The sequence below is a fragment of the Natator depressus genome, chromosome 9 (genome assembly GCF_965152275.1).
Source record: "Natator depressus isolate rNatDep1 chromosome 9, rNatDep2.hap1, whole genome shotgun sequence".
Lineage (NCBI taxonomy): Eukaryota > Metazoa > Chordata > Testudines > Cheloniidae > Natator > Natator depressus.
The window spans coordinates 79535787-79552089 of record NC_134242.1 but is presented as its reverse complement, the minus strand read 5'-3'; the positions used below and the strand labels follow the sequence as shown (position 1 = coordinate 79552089).

Here is a 16303-nt window from a genome sequence, read left to right as displayed (position 1 = left end):
GGGAATGTCTGAACTATTTATTGAAATAATATATTTTTTTAAAACTTTGAAAACATTCCTATTTGAATTAGGTTTCCATAAATCTAAAATTGGGTTTCAAGACCAGTACAAACTCTAAAACTTGAACCAGAGGAAGCAGAAATATTTTCAGGACAACTGAATATACACAAGAGGCCATTTGAAACCTCAGAGATATTTTACTTTTTGTAATATATTTCCCCAGAAAAGTTCAGTACTGATGGAACACCTGTTTCTCCTTATTGCTGGTTTTTGTGTGTGTGTGTTTTTACCCAATTTCTCCAGCTGAATTTACTGAGATTTAAGGAAGTCAAATACTTGGCAAACACCACAGTGAGTCCATGACTCAGCCAGAATTACAACCCAGGGAGATATCCTCTCCTCCCCCCCCCCCCCCCCCAAACAACAAGATGACAATCCCCAATAACATTTTTCACCTGTTTTACAAAATCAAGAAGTCCACTGTCATGAGAGGTGTTGTTTATTATCATGGTCTAAAGCAAAAATCTTTTTAAAAAGTTGCCTGTCTGAATGCAAATTACTGAAAGGTAGGCCAGTGAGAATGGAGACTATGAGCAGTAGGATCATCCCTCTTTGGCTTTAACAGAACGGGAGCTGATACATAGTATTTTGTGTATAATGGAATTGATCATGAGAGATGCTGAGCACCTGCAACTGTTACTGAAATTAATGAAATGTTTGTTTTGTTTTAAGGGGGGGGGGGGGAAATGAGTTTGAATGTCTTAACTAGAAACGGAATGCAAAGTGAGCAGAATTTGCATTCATGTTTTAAGATCAACTATTACATTCTCAGTTGGCACTTAGGATGTGCTGTGAGGCGATCATTTTTAGCCTTCGTTTTTAATACAGAAATACATTGCATTTGTTGTTGCTGCCTTGTTTCTAGGTTTGAGAGAAAGCACATTTCTAGGTCAGAACAAAAAGTTATCCCCTTGTTGCAAGACCCACGTTGGCAGGATAAAACAAGAAAAGTTCTGGGGTAAAGTTAAACATTTCCCTCCTTTCTGGTTTGTAACTCACAGGATTTTAGGGGAAACGTCTTCACCACTGTCAAATGCAAATACTACAGTATGTTTTTGTGTGGTTCAAGTACATTAAATCAAATAGGGATAGGATATTCTTAGACATGTGGGAGTAAAGAAAAGCCAGTGACTCAGGTGACCATCTGAGATCCTAGGAAAGTTGGCAGCAGGGACATATACAAAACGGAGTTTTAAAAACACTGACCACAAAAGAATCATGTACTAAAGCTGCATATTACAATAATAAAAATTACATTGTCGCGGTTGGACATTAAGATGGTCTCAATAAAAAAAGGCACAGTTCCTTACAAATGTGCAAAGGAAATGAAAATAATTAATCAGCCTCTGCTACAGTGTAGGATTCCATGCAGAGCATCATTAAACAGTTAAGAAAAGCCTTTTTAGCATATCCACATTTTAAGGTGAACTAAAATGGCATTTACATCCTTTCATTGCCAAAACCCAAATCACATCTCTCCTACCCCAGTTATAAATACTGTGTGGCTTTTAACCCTCCATATCAAAGTGACCAAAAGCATCTTTATACTCTGAAAACCTAGTAATGGAAGTCATCTTTAAAACCTGGTAGGAGAGACCACATTTCCACTGGAAAATGAGGTTTATACTCTCAGTCAAGGTAGCCTTCTAGGCAGCTCTGCATGCACATTTATCTTTTAATCTGTGGTGATGCAACCCAAAACTAAAGGTAAAATCCCTTCTCTAGGTTGTTCACACACCTCACAAAGAACAGCCCCTCCACACACACACACATTAACACTTGGCTGTACATGGTCGAGGCAGCTATGCCTTCACAGGGCACAGATTTTGCATACCTTACTGCCACATTTGCATGGCTCACACAGACTACACTATAAGAACTAATCACTGGTGCTGCAGCTTCTCTTTTTTAGCGTCCGATTCTATAACTTCCGTGGTGCTGTTAAGGTCAGGAAGCACATGGTGATTAGCAAGGTTCTCTTTGTTCCTTTGGTCCTGATCAGGCATGATGCTGACTTCTTCCACTATGGCACCATTGGTCAACAGAGCAGGTGGTTCACTTTCGTAATCCTGGGGAGTGTTCAGCATTGGGGTTTTCGAAGACTCAACTGAGGCATTAACAATTTTAGATAAGGAGCAAACTTCATCTGGCAGGGGACCATCTAGGAAGGGCAGCTTCTATACCAGCAGAAAGGAATTAGTGAAAAAGATTAACAAAAGATGAGACACCCTGACACCAGGGCTTTATGTTGAACAAATGTTAATAGTCTTGAAAAAAACACTCATATCCACCAGTTCCTGAGCAATGCATCTCCTAGGTCAATGCCTCTTTTGCAATAAGCACTCTTAATATTTTATGCACAATCTGTATGCAACATAGCATTTGTAAGAGTATCAGGAAAATGGCTTTTCTTAAAACAGTGTGTTTGAGCTAGCAATTCTACAATTTTCAGTATTCATACTAATCTAACAAAGGACTCAAACACCACCTCACTAGTCTATTTTTAGATGCCTAGTCATGTGCACAGAAAGGAAATCATAAGTATAGAATTTTGCAATTTAGCAATTAAAAGCCACACTGCTCTTTTCTGTAGGCTGTATAGAACAGATATCTATGTACAAGCTACAGATCTTAAACAGTGGATCTACACTATTTTTTCTGCCTTGTGAATTTGCATCCTCATTTTTCTCTGTACAACAGGTCACAGAAAAGAAAACACTTCTATATTTAGCAAAATTTTCTTTTGTTACTGGTGAAAGGAGATGGATTAATTATACTAGATATTTTAGTGCTTTGTTCTCCAGGGGTGGCACAGCACACGCAGCAACAGTGCTAGCTTCTCCCATGTACCTCAACCCTGTTCAGGAGTGGCCACTCTACGGGGGGAAGAGAATGTGACCCATTTACTCTTTGGTCCCTCTGATATGAGGGAGTCAATTGTAATCGGGTTGTAAATGTCAATTACCTAGATATATTCAAACAAGTGTTGGGATTCCAACGTGTGCTGGATTTGCACCAGTCACCTAGAGATATATGGCGCCACTATCCTAGTCTCAGACATATTTGCTCAGATCATCATGCAGTTTTGTACATTATCCACGTGCAGGACTCACGTTTTCCAGGTCAGTTGCATTGTCCTCCAACTTTATCTTCTGGCTCATGCAGTTGAGAAGATGGTCCAACACACACTGCTTTGGATGCATCCCTTTGTCAAAGCGGTTATACATTCCGCACCAGAACCTCAAGGACAGAAGGAAAGGGAATTAAAAGATCTGCTGTACTCTGTTGCTTGTGACAGGGAGCAATTGTTGTTCCTGTTTAAAGAAGAGATTTTCCACTAGTTCAGGCTCCACGTTTACTTAAAAACCTAAAATCCTAGGTTTTATAAAACCTAATAGGAATAGACAAGTTTTCATGAAGTTTTAGAAGGGCTAAATAAAAAGTTCTGAGGATCTACATATTCTTCACCATGCCCAACATGGTCCAGAGAATAGGGTACCAGACAAGGAGGAGACCCAAGTTTGCTCTGCAATGGATTGCACTGTGAGCTTTGACAATTCAATTAATGTACATACCTTTAACTTTTCCCATCTATACCCTCATTTCCAAAGTACCTTGACTCTGCAGTAATATTTAGCACTTTGAGATTTGTGGATTGAAACAGCATTGTGCACTAGTGACTGAGGAACAGGAAGTGAAATTGACCAATGCAATTGTACAGTAGTGCCCAAGGCAAATAAAGATGAAAAACAAGCAGCATAAAATAATAAAAATCCATTCGATTTTATAATAATTTCAGCAGCAACAGCATACTTGTGTGTATCAGCAGCACTTTAACACAAGAAGATCCCTGTTTTAAAAAATATATATATAAGGAGGCACTATTTTTAACAATAATGTGTCCACTCTCTCTAAGGAAAGCTCTCAGAGCTGAAGTGGCATATATTTTAAATTATTCTTATTTTTTTCCTGTAACAGGGAGGCGGCTATCCGGAGATCAAATATTTAAAATAATAGTACTTGCACTTATTTAGTAGATATCTATCAATTTCAAACTGCTTTACTAGTTGGAAAGCATGGTTATCCTCATTTTACAGATGAGGAAATGGAGGCACGCAGAAGTCAAGTGACTCATGCCAGGACACATGGCAAGGCATTTTAGTTATCACTTCCATTCCTGTGAAAAAAAAGTGTCCCTCCTCCAGTAAGTGACTTACTGGAAACTGAAAGGTAGAGTGTTTGGCTTAAGCTCCTTGTAAGCTGTGAATCCCTTATACAGAGGATTCCTGAACTCCTGCTTCTTCTGTAATAGGAAAGGCCACAGGGAATGGGTCTTCTCAAAGATCCTGTCAATTACAAAAAAATCTAATCACTAACAGTTACGAACAGTATTAGTATAATTCTAGCTGCACTGTTCAAGATTTGAGTAGGGCTGCATAGAAGATATTTATCCTTTCTATAGTGCAATTAGTGCACCTTACAAACACAGACACACCCCAGTCCAAGCCCTAGGGAGCTGAAAATTTAAATTAGACAATGGAGGGAGTAAAGTGAAGGGGAATAAATTGACACCTGTAAGTTACTGTGGAGTTGCTATTTAAAACAGAGTTTTGGGGATACATTCCTCAATAGATGAGATTAAGTCTTTCACACTGCAGAGCACCTGCAAGAATTAAGAGAATTTATCCCTTAACCTTGATTACCTTTCCAATTAAATTTTTAAAAAAAAGAGTTTAAAGAGACTTCCAGACCTTTGCCCCATGAACTGCCAACTCACTTCAGAGCCTCCCGTTCCCTATGGCAAGTCCCAAGGAAGTTGCCAAACTGGCAGGAGTAGACATGGTCATGGATTTCGAGGAGGAACCGCTCATTGAATTCAAATGCACAGGGAAACTGCTGCATGAGTTGCCAGACACATTCAGCGAACTGAGTGAAGACAGGGGACACTTCCTTTGCATCACCATCGAGATGGCCACACCTGGAGAGTTAGAAAGAAAGCTACGAGGTTGCATCCTATAACATTCAACAATAAGAGAAACACTCTGACCATCATGTGACCTGGAGAGAGAGTAAATCTTTAGGAGAAGTGACCCCAGTAAGTCACTCTATATCATGTATGGTTTAGGTGCCGAGATAGTTGGTGCTGAGGTACAGAGTACTGTCAAGGTAATTAGTACTGAGGTTGGAAGGTTCTGGGGAACACATAACCAAGGCATTTGGTACCGAGGGAAGCAGAGTCCACCAATTTAGTGGGGATCACATGTCCTGTCTTGGCGGTTGATACCAGTACACTGGAAAGGTCTTGACAAATGAGTCTGTATTGTGAATCTGATGACTCATGTCTCAGTTTGCTAGGTGCCAAGGATGGTGACCTGTGCCTTGGCTCATCTCTGGAGTGGTAGTGGCAGACAAATGAGGCCTCTAGGTACAGGTGGCCCAGGAGTTCAAGGTGCAATCTCGGTTCACCAGGACACTAACAGAGAGAGAGAGAGAGACCGACCAGATGGCTGAGGCCTAGTGACAGCCCTCCTCTCAGGGTATGTCTACATTGTGAAATGAGGTCCATCTTATAGAAGTCGATTTTTAGAAATCCATTTTATACAGTTGATTGTGTATGTCCACACTAAGCGCATTAAGTTGGAGTGCATCCTCACTGCCATGGCAAGCATCGACTTATGGATCGGTGCACTGTGGGTAGTTATCCCACAGTTCCCGCAGTCTCCGCCGTCCATTGGAATTCTGGGTTAAGCTCCCAATGCCTGATGGGGCAAAAACATTGTTGCGGGTGGTTTTGGGTACATGTCATCAGTCGCCCCTCCCTCCGTGAAAGCAATGTCAGACAATTGTTTCGTGCCTTTTTTCCGTGCAGACACCATACCAGGTCAAGCATGGAGCCGCTCAGCTCAGCTCACTGTCACCGCTGCTGTTTTGTCCTGTGTGCTGCTGTCAGCAGACGGTGCAGTAGACTGCTAACCATAGTCATCCACTGCTTCTGCTGCAACTCTGCTCTCCTGCAGACACCGTGCCACGACAAGCATGGAGCCCACTCAGCTCACCATCACCGCTGCTGTTGTCAGATTTGTAAACACCTCGCACATTATCCTGGAGTATATGCAGAACCAGACTAAGAGACACCAGCACGAGGAGGATTTTGATGAGGACATGGACACAGACGTTTCTGAAAGCACGGGCTGTGGCAATTGGGACAGCATGGCAACAGTGGGGCTAGTTGATACAGTGGAACACCGATTCTGGGCCTGGCAAACACAGACTGGTGGGACCACATAGTGTTGCGGGTATGGGACGATTTCCCGTGGTTGCAAAACTTTCGCATGCGCAAGGCCACTTTCCTGGAACTCTGAGTTGCTTTCCCCCACCCTGAAGTGCAGAAATACCAAGATGAGAGATGACCTGACAGTTGAGAAGCGAGTGGCAATAGCCCAGTGGAAGCTTGCAACGCCTAACTGCTACCTGTCAGTCAAGAATCAATTTGGAGTGGGCAAGTCTACTGTGGGGGCTGCTGTGATCCAAGTAGCCAATGCAGTCATTGACATTCAGTTATCAAGGGAAATGTGCAGGTCATGCTGGATGGCTTTGCTGCAATGGGGTTCCTTAACTGTGGTGGGGCGATAGACAGAACGCAAATCTCCTTCTTGGCACCAGACCACCTTGCCAACCAGTACATAAACTGCAAGGGGTACTTCTCAATGGTGCTGCAAGCACTGGTGGATCACAAGGGACTTACTTCCCAGACCAGAAAATTACCCTTGGGGATGTTGAAATGCCAGTAGTTATCCTTGGGGACCCAGCCTACCCCTTGCTCCCATGGCTCATGAAGCCTTACACAAGCAGCCTGCACAGTAGTAAGGAGCAGTTCAACTATAGGCTGAGCAAGTGCAGAATGGTAGAAGAATATGCCTTTGGACATTTAAAAGCGCGCTGGTGCTGTTTGCTGACTAGGTCAGGCCTCTGCGCAACCAACATTCCCATTGTTATTGCTGCTTGCTGTGTACTCCATAATAGCTGTGAGAGTAAGGGGGAGATGTTTATGGCAGGTTGGAAGGTTGAGGCAAATCACCTGGCGTCCAATTTTGAGCAGCCAGACACCAGGGTGATCAAAAGAGCACAGTAAGGCACGCTGTGCATCAGAGAGGCTTTGAAAACCAGTTTCATGACTGGCCAGGCTTCGGTGTGACAGTTGTGTGTGTTTCTCCTTGATGCAAACCCACCCCCTTTGTTGATTTTAGTTCCCTGTAAGCCAACCACCCTCTCCCCTTCAAATTAAAGTAACTATTGTTTTGAAACCATGCATTCTTTATTAATTAAAAAAAAATGAGATAGCTGACAAGGGAGCCTGGGTGGAGGGCAGAAGGAGGGAAGGACAAGGCCACATAGCTTTTTGTAGCCACACTAAAAATCGAACTGTTGAAATGACAGCCTTCTGTTGCTTGGGCCATCCTCTGGAGTGGAGTGGCTGGGTGCCCGGAGCCCTCCCCCCCTCCCCCCGGCGTTCTTGGGCGTCTGGGTGAGGAGGCTATGGAACATGGGGCGGGTAGGCGGTTATACAGTGGATGCAGCGGGGGGTCTGTGCTCTTGTTGGCTTTCCTGCAGCTCCAACAGACGCTTCATCATGTCCGTTTGCTCCCCCATTAGCCTCAGCATCGCATCCTGCCTCCGTTCTTCGCGCTCACTTAATTCTTTCCTGGCCTCTGCCACTGAATACCTCCATGCATTAAGCTGTACCCTATCAGTGTGGGAGGACTGCATGAGCTCGGAAAATGTGTCATTGCAAGTCCATTTTTTTCAGCTTCTAATCTGCGATAACCTCAGGGACAGAGATGATGGGGGAAGAGTAGAAACATTTGCACCTGGGGGGAGATAAGGGAGAGTAAAACTGGGTTGGCTTCTTACACCTCTGCAACATGTGAGAATGTTTCAAACTGCAGCACCCTCCCTTCCCAGAGCAAGCAATGGGTTGGGTTTCACATTTAAAAGAAGGGGCTGCAGTATTCGGGTAGATGTGAAGCACACACCTACCCCCACCCCATGGCTATTCTCCAGGATGATCCCTTCACACCTCCTCCCCCCCGCCGCGTGGCTATTCTCTGGGATGATCCGTTTTAGCCAAGCGCAAACAGCCCAGCATGAATGGGGTCCTTTTACTGTTCCCTTACAAAAATTCCCCTATTTCAATCAGGTGACCATGAACACTATTGCTTTTAAACCCTGTACTGTAGTTACAAATGTGCTCTCACCAGAGGTGCCTTCTCCGGCTTCAGGGTCAGGGATCCCGCCTTGGGAGGGTATTGGCTCCAGGGTGATGAAAAGGTCCTGGCTGCCAGGGAGAATGGATTCACCACTTGCCTGCTGTGCATTCTCCTCCTCTTGATCCTCCTCTTCATCCACAAAATCCTCCTCCGTGTGGCGTGAGACTCCCCCCTTGCAGATGTCCATGGACAGCGGTGGGGTAGTGGTAGGGTCCCCCCCTAGAATGCCATGCAGCTGTTCATAGAAGCAGCATGTATGGGGCTCTGACCCGGAGCGACCGTTTGCCTCTTTTGTCTTTTGGTAGGCTTGCCTGAGCTCCTTAACTTTCACGCGGCACTGCTGTGTGTCCCCGGTGTAGCCTCTGTCCAACATGCCCTGTGAGATTTTGGCAAATATATTTGCATTTCTTCTTTTGGATCGGAGTTCTGCCTGCACAGATGCTTCTCCCCATATAGCAATCAGATCCAGTGTCTCCCTTTTGGTCCATGCTGGAGCTCATTTGCGATTCTGGGACTGAATGGTCACCTGTGCTGCTGAGTGCTGCTGAGCTCGCCATGCTGACCAAACAGGAAATGAAATTCAAAAGTTCCCGGAGCTTTTCCTGTGTACCTGGCTAGTGCATCAGAGTTCAAAGTGCTGTCCAGAGTGGCCACATTGAAGCACTCTGGGATAGCTCCTGGAGGCTAATACTGTCTATTTGCATCTGCACTACCCCAAATTCGACCCAGCAAGGTTGATTTTAGTGCTACTCCCCTCATCGGGGAGGAGTACAGAAGTCGATTTTAAGAGCCCTTTAGGTCGACGGAACGGGGTTGGTTGTGTGGATGCGGTCATTTTTAAAATCGACCTAACGCAGCTAAATTCGACTTAACCCCATAGTGTAGACCAGGCCTCAGTGTCTGAGGAATCTTGTATCAATCTCAAGGAAGAACAGCTTCATACAGGCTTCCCTTACTCCGAGTGCATTTGGAAAAAGTGTGTCAAATAGAACACGGTTCTGCGATGTGTCCATCTCCAATGCAGAATAGGCAATACGAGAACCCATCATTAATAGGCAAAGAATCACACAGGGGACAGATCTTAAATACTGGTGATTTAGTTTCTGCCATGAAGCTAGTACCACCCCCATCTCTCCATATTCTATACTAACAAACGTATTTAATTAAAATATATATATTGCCAATGGGTGACTAGGCATGTGAAAACTTCACTACCACAGTGCTCTGGGAAAGGGCAGATACTGCATGGGTTCCATCTTGCTGCAATGGGCGGTAAGAAAAAACTGAGGGGTGGTTGGGCCTGTTCTGCACTTTATGCCCTTGGATGGAGGGTGCGCAGGACCTAGGGCACAGGCAGGGCTTCAACAGACATTGCTGGCCAAAATAATCCAATTTGCACACAGACTGGAATCCATACGGACAATCATCCAAAGAACATTATTGCTTAGATGAGGCTCAGAACACCTCATATAATTTTGCAAAATGTTTTCTAGGTAAGAAAGGATTATTTTTCCTTTTAGTATATCCAGAAACAAAAGGACCAGAACAAAGGAGGGTTCACAACAGTTTAGCAAAGCAGGCAATTCTCCTACTCTGGCACTGAACATTCCACCACTGCCAGGAAAGCCAGTGGGTTGGAAAGGGACACTGCCTTCAAATCTACAGAAACAAGTAGCAACTTTTGCAAGTTTGCTTGGGGCAAACAAATTGTTCAGTACTATTTTTTCCAAGCTAATGGCAACATGGTCTCCTGCTACAGAGAGCAAGCTGAATACATACAGGGGACAAAGTCACAGCCTGAACTCCTTCATTCTATCTACAGTATCATGCAGCTAACCAAATTACAAAGGGGAAATTCACCTTCCCATGAAGCATCGTGCACCAATCATGACTAGAGGCAGAATAACTCTCTCATCCTATGTTCCTAGGCGATGATGAAATTTCACTCTTCCCTAAGAGCTTGACAAAGTGTGCAAAAAGTAATTTACATTTTATGCTGTCCTTCCTTTACAATACTGGTGAAAGGCACATTTAGTTTCTGGTCTTAGAAAAACACAAGGTGAAAACAGTTCTTCCCACAGAGGGAAGAACTGTGGGATATGTTTGTTTGGGCTGCAGTTCATCTTTGAATAAGTCCTTATAAGGTAACGTTATGTGGATCTCTAAATGGGCTTTTCTTCAGGTGTGTCTCACTCTAAGAAAAAATATTTATTGACTACACTATTAAACAAGAGTATTTTCATATTGAGACAATCGTTAAACAAAGTTCACTTCAGTACAGAACCTCAGTTCTTCACCATTTAATGTGATAAAATAATCAGACTATTTCTTCCTAGTGTTAGTCTGGACCAAGTAAATCTCTGTATTTTTCATTTGTTAATTAAGTTACCATGCAGTGCAAATGGACTATCAATTAGAGAGCAACATTTTTATAAGCCCATGGAATGCAAGTCTTAAATTGGTTACTACTAGAATTGTGGGCTGAAGTTAAAGCTGCAAATACTCTGTAAATGTTTGTTGGGTTTTGCCCCTAGCCCGGTCAACTCAGAAGGGGATCAGAGGCAAAAAGCCCCTCCAAAACGTGAGTGTTTCACACCCAGTATCCATGTAATATCAACCCATTGTACAGATGGAGAAATGGAAGCGTAGAGGTTAAATAATTTGCTCATTTTGTAAATCAATGAATATAGGAAAACATGCACAAAACCCAAGAGTTGATGAACCCTAAGGACTCCAATTCAAAAAGAGCAAATGCCCCTTACTCTAAGCATATACAGGTTGCATTTTATCTTCAACCCTTCCCTCCTGTTACCACCCCGAATATAATCGGCTTTTACCTGTGTGAGAACTTGTGGCCCATCGCAATCCATTCCTTTTCTATTAGAACCTTCAGTTTCAAAGAGAGAGAGAGAAAGTAAATGAAAAACTATTAAGTTGCTTGGAAAAAAGTGAAATGATGCCTCAATACCACAGAATTCTTCTAGCTAGGCTTAGTGGATAGTATCTGTCATACCCTGCCTATTTATCAAAAAAGGTTGATGAAAATTATAAGATGATTTATGGAATTGGAACGATCCTCCATCACCAGTATTAGACTATTGCTGGGATAGGATGTTATTCTGAATCTTATTGAGAATGTTTGTGCTGTCACTTTGCTGGTGATTTTGCTTTATTAACATAAGAATTAATTTCAATAAATACATTACTACCCCCAGGATACAAGTAAACCCTTTCAAAACATAACCCCACAGACCAGACATCTGGACATTTTTCTTGAGGTATATGCTAGAACCATCACTGTTTATTCCACTACACAGCTACTTCATTCTGAAGAGACCCAAAAATACCTTGAAAATTTTATTTTTAAGAACATATAAATGGGAATGTAAGGAGTATTCCATCAAATGGTACAGGCCTTAATTTCTGGCCTTAAATATAGCTGCATTTTTTTGTTTACTTAATTGAGATGTTTCTATTTTAGAAAAGTATGAACCTTCATAAAACCCTTATCAAAGAAAATGTATGGGATTAATTTAGCAAGGACATGTACAGTGATGCACTGAATAAATGAATCGGTGCCTTAAAGGCATACCTTTTTAGACCATATTACATAGTCAGCCCAGAAGTCGTCATCCAGGGATTTAAAGAGCAGAAGATACCCATACACTTACATTATTTTACATTTTACATTATTATTGTTTTAATGGTTTTGGGATCTTTTTTGGGTATTTATTATATTGACCTGGGAATGACTACACTTTTATGATTCATAAGGTACATTTTGGATGTTACAAAAATGAAAAAAATGTCTTTTATATTATATTAGCACCCAGTGGTCCTGATCAGAATCAGAAGAATTCGCCGCTCCAGGCCAATGGGGGCTGCGGGAAGCAGCAGGGGCCAAGGGACATGCTGGCTGCCCTTCCCGCAGCCCCCATTGGCCCGGAGCAGCGAACCGTGGCCAGTGGGAGCCGCAATCAGCCGAACCTGCGGACGCAGCAGGTAAACAAACCGGTCTGGCCTGCCAGGGGCTTTCCCTGAACAAGCGACAGACCAGCTTTGAGAACCACTGATCTAAAGTGTTTAATCAGGGCTTGTTTACATTCCAAACACTTCACAACGCTACAATGCATATTTCATTTTTAAAACCCAAAGCATATCTGTTCTTACCATGAGTCCTTTAAAAGTTCTATAAAACGGGTCTAAGAGGAGGCTAGCCAGTGAACAGACCTGAGCTGTACGATCCCACCCATCTGAGCAGTGGACTAAGACACTGGCTTTTTCTTCTTTCACTGCCTGCCAAGAAGAGAATAAAACAGAACACAATTTAACAGCTTGGTAGTTGTGGTAACTAAACATAATCCCTTCATCTCACAAAGTCTGATTTATCTTTAATAGAGTTTCCGAACGGCACATTACAGAACAAATACAGAGACGTGGCCCTCACCTCTAAGAGTTTTCAATTTAACTTGAAATGTTACACAAGTTGGTGGGAGGTAACAAATAGCAAGGAAGAGTCGGGATGAGGAAGGACACAGATTTCAGCAATATGAACATGCAATTACTTGGCATGTGTATATTCATATCCATATAATATATATTTGTATTTGTATTTGTAGCTGACACTTCTTGTGGGCATTATGGGGGAAGAAATCTTAAAGATGGATGTAAATGAGGAAAGTTTGCCCTATCGCTACTCTGGGACTGGGAATTTTCAAGGAAAATTAGGGGACAGAGGAAGATCATCACCCCAACTTCCTCCCATATTTGTGTCTCTCTTCCTTTGTACCAGTAGCAGAAGACTAATACAAAATCATTCCTCTTTTAAAAAAAAATCAAGAGAAAGGAATTCACCATGGAGCAACCCAGAGAAGAGAATATTTATGCAAGGCAATTGATTTCTACCAATCATTTCCTGCATTCCCTTTGCGGTTACTGAAGATCTGTTTGCGGCAGCAAATTTGCTCCTTCCACTTGATCAGCAGAAAAGTCATGTGCCTTACAATTGCCCATGGAAAAAGAGATCAGTGTTAAAAGTTCAAAATTATGCCATCCATATGGCATATAGTGACAGGAGATGACAAACACACTCAGAAAAACCCTCACTTAGAGCACCACAATTTTTGCTAACTAGTGAAAGTGTTAAGAAAAGTTATGAGTTGTTTGCAACATTAATTACACATCAGGGCACCTAGGCATCTTTTTTAATTATTCAAATTGAAGTAAAATAAAATTAAGGAGGACAAATGAACAGTAGGCAATGTTGCTCGTTAGAATATACTGGATAGGTCACAGTTTCAATCCATGTAGGAAAACACTATATTATAGTCACAAGACACACACAAAGAGACAATTAGGTCTCCCAGTCAAAGTCTTTACCATTGCAGGCTCATTTTCTACATTTTCGGGTAGAGTCTCCAATCTAGTGTTAAGTGTCCAAACAATGGGGCTTCCCCCACTTCTCTTGGGCAACTATTTCACAGCTGTCATTACTAACAGGAGGGGGGGTGTGTGTGGGGGGGGGGGGGAGGGAGAGAGAGAGAGTGTGTGTGTGTGTGTGTGTGTGTGTGTGTGTGTGTAAAAATAAATTTCTCTTGGGGAAAGTTATACCTTAGCAAGAAAGACTCCAGCATCCATTACAGCTTTAATGTGCCGTAACCAGCCTGAGTTCTCCAGTCCAGTAAGAAAGTCACTCATTGAGGGAGATTTTGTTTCACACACTGAAAACACAAACAAAAGAATTAGCAGAGATTTCTCAAATGAAATGCACAGTAACCATGATTTTCTCAACCCCTCCTGTCCATCAGTGCTAATCCTCCTCCCCTCCTCCACTGAATAATAGTGACACAGCTTGGTTGATCCTGAAAGCTAATGTTCTCTGAATACTGAAATACAGGAATCAATTTTCTCTCTTTAAAGAGATCACACACTATGGATATTGTGTGCGTGTGTAAACACACAATTAAAATTCTTTAGCTTGCAGAGGGCTCTAGCATTTAAGCCTGGAGGATCTTTTCCCTCCTTTCACCATTATAATCAAAATCTCATTTCAAAAGAGCTCTCTTCAACCAAGGCAGGTGATTTAAGGTTTTATGTGTTTACCCATCCCTTCATTATAGGACATCACACATACTCAGACACCACCATCATATAATCACTATAAGAAACTGACTAGAGAAAGATGGGGTGTTCTAATTTCTAGAGGTAAATGACGTATCTAACCTTGAAGAGGGCTCAGATAATATGGTGAAAAGCATGGTAGAAAATGCTTATAATGTTATAGTTCAATAGTTCCTCAGAACCTCTGAGACATACTATCTTTGTCAAGGCCTTCTAGCCAAGGGGATAAAATAGGAATAAACTAACATTTATTCTGCTTTTTTCACCCACTCCAAAATAAATCATCCAGCATCAGGTCCTCTTGACTAGAGCAGTACTTTTGCATATGCCAAACCCCCTGTTTTGTCTAGCCTGATTTTTCTCCAAGGCCAATACCAAACCCTGGATCCTACCAGACCAGCTGATCTGAGCATCAGTTATTCGATCACTCCATAGCATTACATTGCCAACCCAAATATTAACCTCTTATATATTTTGAATGACTGTGTTTGTATTATATGCCTCACGATTCTAGGCAATGGGACAAGACAGAAGGACTTATAGTATCAGCTTCAAAACGTTCCCCAGCCTCCGCCAGCGGAAGGATGTTAATACTATAGTGAATAAGCCAGCAGGAAGTACTGTATCAATACTCTCACTCTTCTCTTTCTTCACTTAGGGTCTGAGTCCCCTTTCAGTTTTAGACCAGAACAGCTCCATTAGCTTCAATGGCATGGCTCCCAATTTACATCAGTGTAAATGAGAGGAGAATCAGACCCCTAATCTCCACTGGTCCAGAAGAGTGTCCCCTCAAGTTCACCCCAAATAGCCATGCAAGGCCCTGAGAATGCACATTCACATTTAAAAACAAATGAAAAAAATAAAAATTACATAGTACAAGTTGTTAACTCTCCTGCAGGAGAGCTCTGAAACCTACTCTCACATCACAGATTGCTCATACCAAAATAACCCAAATAAAAATAACTTCTTTCAATTGCATTTCAGTATTTCATAAATTAACTAATGATCAGCTTAATGGTAAAAGGCTATGATCATCTTACTTGTTTGTTTTTATTTTTGTATGTGGTTGTTTACTTTTAATGACAAAATTTGCTAAATATTAGCTTTTATTTTAGATGCATGGTAAAACTGAACACAATGCCTCTTATCAGATCCTTTTTTAAAGTATGCAGTATTGTTGCAGTCGTGTCAGTCCCAGGATATTAGCGAGACAAGGTGGATGAGGTAATATCTTTTATTAGACCAACTTCTGTTGGTGAGAGAGAGAAGCTTTCAAGCCTACCTAGAGCTCTTCTTCGAAAGCTTGTCTCTTTCACCAAGTTTTTAAAGAACATTTTAACATCAGCTAAAATACTGTAACACTTTGAGCCTTTTCTATAAGACTAGCACAAAGCCAGATATTTACTCTCCTTATCTTTTTTCTGTCCCATGCCCCGAAGTGCACATGCAGTTATGTACACAGGATGTGTCTATTGTGGACTGCGAGTTACGTCAATAGGTGGCAACCAACACCACAGGGACACAGGCAAGTGCCATACCTTCCAAGAGTTTCTGCAAGCTGCTCCGCATCACGTGGATGTTTTCTATGCCGATGAATTTAAAGCGAATGTTGTCATAGTTATCTTCATTCTCATAACCCTTACCAGCAGCTCGGTTTGCCATGGCATTTAACTGTAGAAATCAAGTGAAAAAAAATGCATAAGCAAACCTGGCTCACAAATGCTTTTCATCTTCCAGAACATCAGGCAAAGCAAGTTCACAAAAGTGAGAGTGGTGGGGAACGTTGTTAGTTTTGGTTATTTTTGCCCATGAATTGTTTCCAATCGTTTTACTAAAATTATGTGTGTGCAGTCAAC

The 16303-nt window shown here is 42.2% G+C and overlaps 1 protein-coding gene across 1 annotated transcript in view; it reads right to left on the bottom strand.

Moving 5' to 3' along the window:
* Positions 1-449: 449 nt before the first annotated feature.
* MTMR8 (myotubularin related protein 8) overlaps positions 450-16303 on the bottom strand; it is a 32935-nt gene continuing 17081 nt past the window's right edge. Inside the window, exons 7-14 of the mRNA XM_074962400.1 lie at positions 15986-16118; positions 13938-14047; positions 12498-12623; positions 11165-11214; positions 4838-5038; positions 4278-4406; positions 3174-3300; positions 450-2237 (exon numbers count right to left, since the gene is read on the bottom strand). Of these exons, the coding sequence (XP_074818501.1) occupies positions 1944-2237; positions 3174-3300; positions 4278-4406; positions 4838-5038; positions 11165-11214; positions 12498-12623; positions 13938-14047; positions 15986-16118 (1170 nt within the window). The 3' untranslated portion in view covers positions 450-1943. The remainder of the gene's footprint in view (positions 2238-3173; positions 3301-4277; positions 4407-4837; positions 5039-11164; positions 11215-12497; positions 12624-13937; positions 14048-15985; positions 16119-16303) is intronic.